The sequence below is a fragment of the Borostomias antarcticus genome (assembly GCF_949987555.1).
Source record: "Borostomias antarcticus genome assembly, chromosome: 5".
Classification (NCBI taxonomy): domain Eukaryota; kingdom Metazoa; phylum Chordata; class Actinopteri; order Stomiiformes; family Stomiidae; genus Borostomias; species Borostomias antarcticus.
This window is the reverse complement of record NC_140238.1, coordinates 7,280,114-7,285,113: the sequence shown is the minus strand read 5'-3', so window position 1 is coordinate 7,285,113 and position 5,000 is coordinate 7,280,114. Positions and strand designations below refer to the sequence as shown.

Sequence of the window (5,000 nt, the reverse complement as noted above, 5' to 3'; positions counted from 1 at the left end):
TCTCTCTCTCCCTCTCTCTCTCTGTCGTACCGATCATCAGACCGTTGGTACATCGCCGTCTCCAACTGATTCCCATGCTTCTCGTGAATGGACGTCAGGGGGACGTTGCGCTGACACGAATGTCACCATTGACAGATATCTAAAGCGGAACAGGTCCTCGTGGACGAGCACAGGAGGCAGCAGGATGGAGCGACAGTGTGACTCTACACACCATCACAGCACAGTGAGCCCTCTGAGTCATCCAGGAGAGATATATTCAGAGAGAGAGAAAGAGAGAGAGAGAGAGAGAAAGGAAGAGAAAGGAGGGGGAGGAAGAAAGGCTGATGGAAGGAAATTAATCTCGCACCATCTCCGCCACTTGCCATATCATTTCACGCGAGCGCGCGTGCACACACACGCACACACAAGCTGTACTGGGTTGTTTCCCACTGCAACGTGACAGATGCAAAATGATGCACGCGCCTGTGAGGTACAGAAATCCATCAGCATGTCCCCCTGGGAGAACCCCCAGGGACACAGTTTAACAAGACAAGGCTTCAGTGAGAGTGGTAAGACCATGACTTAGAGCCAGTGACCCTGTGAGTGACGATTAGCAGCGCCTCGATAACCGTACAGAACGTGCTCTGGTACTTCTGTCTGTGGAAGTGATCTCATTTATGTTCAGTTGTTGACTGTGTGTGTGCGTGTGTGTGCGTGTCTGTGTGTCTATCTGTGTGCACATGCGTGTGTCTGCGCGTGTCCGTCCATCCGTCTGTGTCTGTCTGTCTGTCTGTGTGTGTGCGTGTGCGTGCGTGTCCGTATGTGTGTGTGTGTGTGCGCGTTTTTGCGTCTCACCTGCACTCTCTGCACCAGCAGGACAGCCTGTGTGTCGTTCTGGTCGGCCTCCAGGATCAGGTCGGTCAGCTTGTGGATGATGACGTCCAGCGGGCCCTGCTCCTCCAGGGGCTGGCTCAGGTCCAGCTGGGGTCAGAGAGGTCAAGGACAGGACAGGGGGTCAGAGAGGTCACACAGCCTAAACTAGGCTCCACTAAAGGGGTCAGGGATGATGACGAGTCGACACACTGAAGTGTTCATATTCTGCATGTTGGGGTCGATGGATGGCTTTTCGGACTGAAGTTGGATGGATGGATGGATGCAGTCGCTCAACGCTGCTGTCTGTCGAGGCTGGTGCCAGGGGATTTACGTGGGTCAGCACAACGCACGCACACGCGCACACACACACACTCAGATACACTCACACAGACACACACACACACACACACACTCAGATACACACACACACACACACACACAGACAGACTGGCACAGATGGATGAGACGAGAGGCTTTGGGGACACAATGACCACTCTTCAGCTGGGGTACACGCTGTGTTCCAATCACAAGGAGCCTCTATTGTGACGAGGGCTGAATGGAGCCACTGTGGTGTGAGAGAGTAGTGTGTGTGTGTGTGTGTGTGTGTGTGTGTGTGTGTGTGTGTGTGCGTGTGTGTGTGAGTCAGATGGATTGCGTGTGTAAGTGGGCAAGCCTCCAGCAGAGCGTCCATGCATTTCTTAATTGAAGAAAGGCGCACTGATAGGCGAGGGCTATTTTGAGACACAGAAATCAGCGCACACACACAAAAAAAACTCGCCTGACTAGCCTGATGCCGGCCGGCTCTGAGTAATAGCTGGGAAGTAGCTAGTTCAAGTCTTCTCCTGTCCCTGTCATTAACCAAGCACACAGGACATGCCCCCTTTGACATTGAAATTGAAATTAATAGAGTACATAATCATGACTACAAGACACGCAAGGGCTTTTTAAAATTATTTTCTATAATACAGCCTTGATTACTTTGACGAGCGCAATAAAGCAGTTAGCCCGACGTTATTACGGCCGTCGCCGCGTCAAGGGACACTCCAGGTGCGATGCGGCGAGCGAAACGGCCACTTAGGGAGCGTGACGGTGTAATGAAAAGCCATTTGTCTTGAAGGGTTAACGCGGCGGCACACTCATTACCCACAGAAGTATCATTAACCAGGCAGGTAATGACAGAGCGACCGGCGATCATCTCCATGGGGGAGAAGGCGGCGGCGGCTCTAGGAGCCAGCTGGGCGCTGCTGTACCGGTCAGGCAGGCCCCGGTCGTCCTTTGTGTTGTGTTAAGCCCAAACATGGACGGACACACCTTAGCCACACACGCCGGGTCGTAAAGCAGGTGCGCCGGCCACGGGGAGGGGGGGGGCGGGGGGAGGCGTGGGACGGTCGGAGCCAGCCGGGTTAATCATTTGGGGAGACGTGATGGATAGGTGACTCATTAGCCCGCTCCGTCCTCGGCTCGGCCCCCGCGGAATGAAGCCTTTACGGCTCCTGTCGACTGGCGGGGGGTCGAGAGAGCGAAGCATGTTCTCTGCGGATCGCGTTGAGCGCTTTATCTTCTGTTTGTCGCGCGGGGGGGGGGGGGGAAATATCTAACTTGGCAACGGCTGCGGTGACCGCGGTCAATATTTCTCTATTGATTCATTGTGGTATTCTGTGATGGCTGCGATCCTCCTCTCTCCCTCTGTTTTCCTCCATGTTAGGGATTAACTGCGACGTCAGAGATAACAAAGGAGATACAGGTGTGGTATGTCGACCTTTCTACAAAGAGCAAGGTGTCCTCGTCTGCTCGCGCACGCGCACACACACCGTTCCCCTCAGGAGCTCATTACCCTGCGTCGTTACGCGTATCTCTCTCGGCCTCTCTCCATATCCCCAGCTCTTGTTGTCTCTCTCCCCGCTCCCCTCGCCTGTTGCGACTTGCCCTCCAGAGGCCCTCGGCTTAGAGGGCTGAATAGCGCTGTAAAACGCTGGGTGAGTCAGCGAGCGTGTCCGGCTGCCGTGGGCGTGGCGCGTCATGCAGGCCGCAGCGTGAGAGGGCCGCCCGGGCGCTCGCGGGACGAGGGGCTCTGCACGTAGTACGCGCCGCAAACGTGAGAGAAGAGCGATACTACTGTGTGTGAAGGCGAGGTGACACACACACACACACACACACACACACACACACACACACACACACACACACACACACACACACACACACACACACACACACACACACACACACACACACACACACACACACACACACACTACCACTACCACTACCACTACCACTTGAGGGGAAATAGGCAGCAATGAGAGGAAGAGGTGAAGAGGACACTGTGGTTTAAGGGCTTGCCCTAAACCTTCTGTGTGTATGTGTGTGTGTGTGCGCGTGTCAGGCCGGTGGTGCGCCACTCAGGCGCGGCCCGATCTCCTGCTTACTCAACACCGAGGGCCTGCCGCCCCGCCCGCCGCCATTCCCCTTCAGCGCGCTGGACTCAACGCCGCCACGCCCTGCTGGGTCAACACCACACATCACACTCACCCCCCCCCCCCCCCTCCAACGCCAACACACCGCCCAAATGCAGCCCGACTTCGCTGAGGAGGAAACACTCGCTAGCGCTAGTGTGCCTGAACAACACTAAGCCGAAATGGCAGGCGTGACGTCTTTTGGAATCGCTGTGGGAGAGAGAGGGCCGAGCGCTACTCGGCCACAGTGACGAGATACGTCACACAAAGAGCACATAGAACCCTGCGGGGAGAACAAGAGTTCAAAGGCGACATGTTATTTTTCGACTGTCATGCTCGCTCTTTTGATGTTTGGAGACTTTCCCTTGGGAAAGCCGCTCTTTATTATCAACAAACGACGGCGGTTTGCCATTTCGGCCTCAGACATCATCTGACCCGACGGTCTACGGGACATGCCGCCGGCGTGCATGTAACCCGCGTCAACCCCGCCTGCTTTTGACTCCCCGACCGCCCTTCTCCAACTCTAACCGGCTACGCCACTGAAAAGGCTAGCTATTCTGTGACGCGAGCCGGATGCTGTTTATACTAGCGGAGCGAGTTTATCCAACCCAGCTGGGTTACATGAAGACATTCTCTCCCTCTTCCTGACGGGGGTTTCGTAATGCGGCCGGCAGATTGGACGAGCACGGGGGGGGGGGTGACGCGTGCTCGCGGCTTCACCTGGCCCCGCCTCCTCCCCCGGGGCCCGGCCGGCCCCCAGACAGAGACTGTGTGTTTGCAGACGTGACGTGTGACGAATGATTTATTCAGGACGCGGTGCACGGCACCTGACACCCTGGTGTAAGAGAACATGTCTGACCGGGCCGAGGTGAGGCTACTACTGCTGGCCACGTCTCGCATGCAGGGGCGACGCGAGGGAGGGGAGGAGGAGGAGGAGGACGACGGGGAGGATGGAGAGGAAGAGGGGTAGTGGCGTGAAGGTGAGACTCCAGCCGAGCAGAACATTAAGGGGCACCTGGGAGCTAATTAAGCCACCGCCAGACTCACGAGCTTTCCTGGAGCCCGCTGGGTAATTAATCCGGTTTTCCCACGCTGCTACGGCGCGCTACGGCCGCACGCATCCAGGGCGCCTGCCTGTCTCTCGGCTTTCATCGCACGGCCTGCTTCACTTCAGACGGGGCTCGGCTCCACGCAGCGCCCGCTCTTTATAGTGAGTCCGACTCTTAGAAGATGTCGTGGAGAACAGAGGGGCCGAGCAGAAGGGCAGAGGGACGACGACAGCTGCTGCATCCATGCTCCAGTGACTACTCTAAAGTCTGGGAGAGAGGGAGAGAGAGGGGGGAGGAGAGAAGGAGAAAGAGGGTGGAGGAGAGAGAGAGGGAGGGAGGGAGAACGGAATTGTGCAGCTCTCCCATCTCAGGCCTTCATTAGGATCTGTTACTGCCAACGCCAACAATACCATCTCATGATGCCTCCTGGCAGTTGGCCCCCTGGGCAAGGCCGCCCCCACCGCCCTGGGGAGGTATACGGGGAGGAGGGGGCAGGGCGGGGCGGGGACAGGCCCGGGTCAGGGTGGGGACAGGCCTTGGTCAGCCGGAGACGGGCGTCACAGAGGCGGCGTAGGACCGCCGCCGCCGCCATTAATTGCCCTCTGACGTGATGTAATAGGCTGTTAATGTTTTGCGCTCATTA

The 5,000-nt window shown here is 57.0% G+C and overlaps 1 protein-coding gene across 3 annotated transcripts in view; it reads right to left on the bottom strand.

Annotated features, from left to right (window-relative positions):
- The window catches only part of itpk1b (inositol-tetrakisphosphate 1-kinase b), a 34,475-nt gene that overhangs the window by 18,187 nt on the left and 11,288 nt on the right, over window positions 1-5,000 (bottom strand). For 2 of the 3 annotated variants that reach the window (XM_084438737.1, XM_084438738.1), the window contains exon 4: window positions 835-960. In XM_084438737.1, the coding sequence (XP_084294863.1) occupies window positions 835-960 (126 nt within the window). Of the gene's footprint in view, window positions 1-834; window positions 961-4,355; window positions 4,473-5,000 lie in introns of those variants that run through there. The other variant, XM_084438739.1, reaches the window with a different exon arrangement.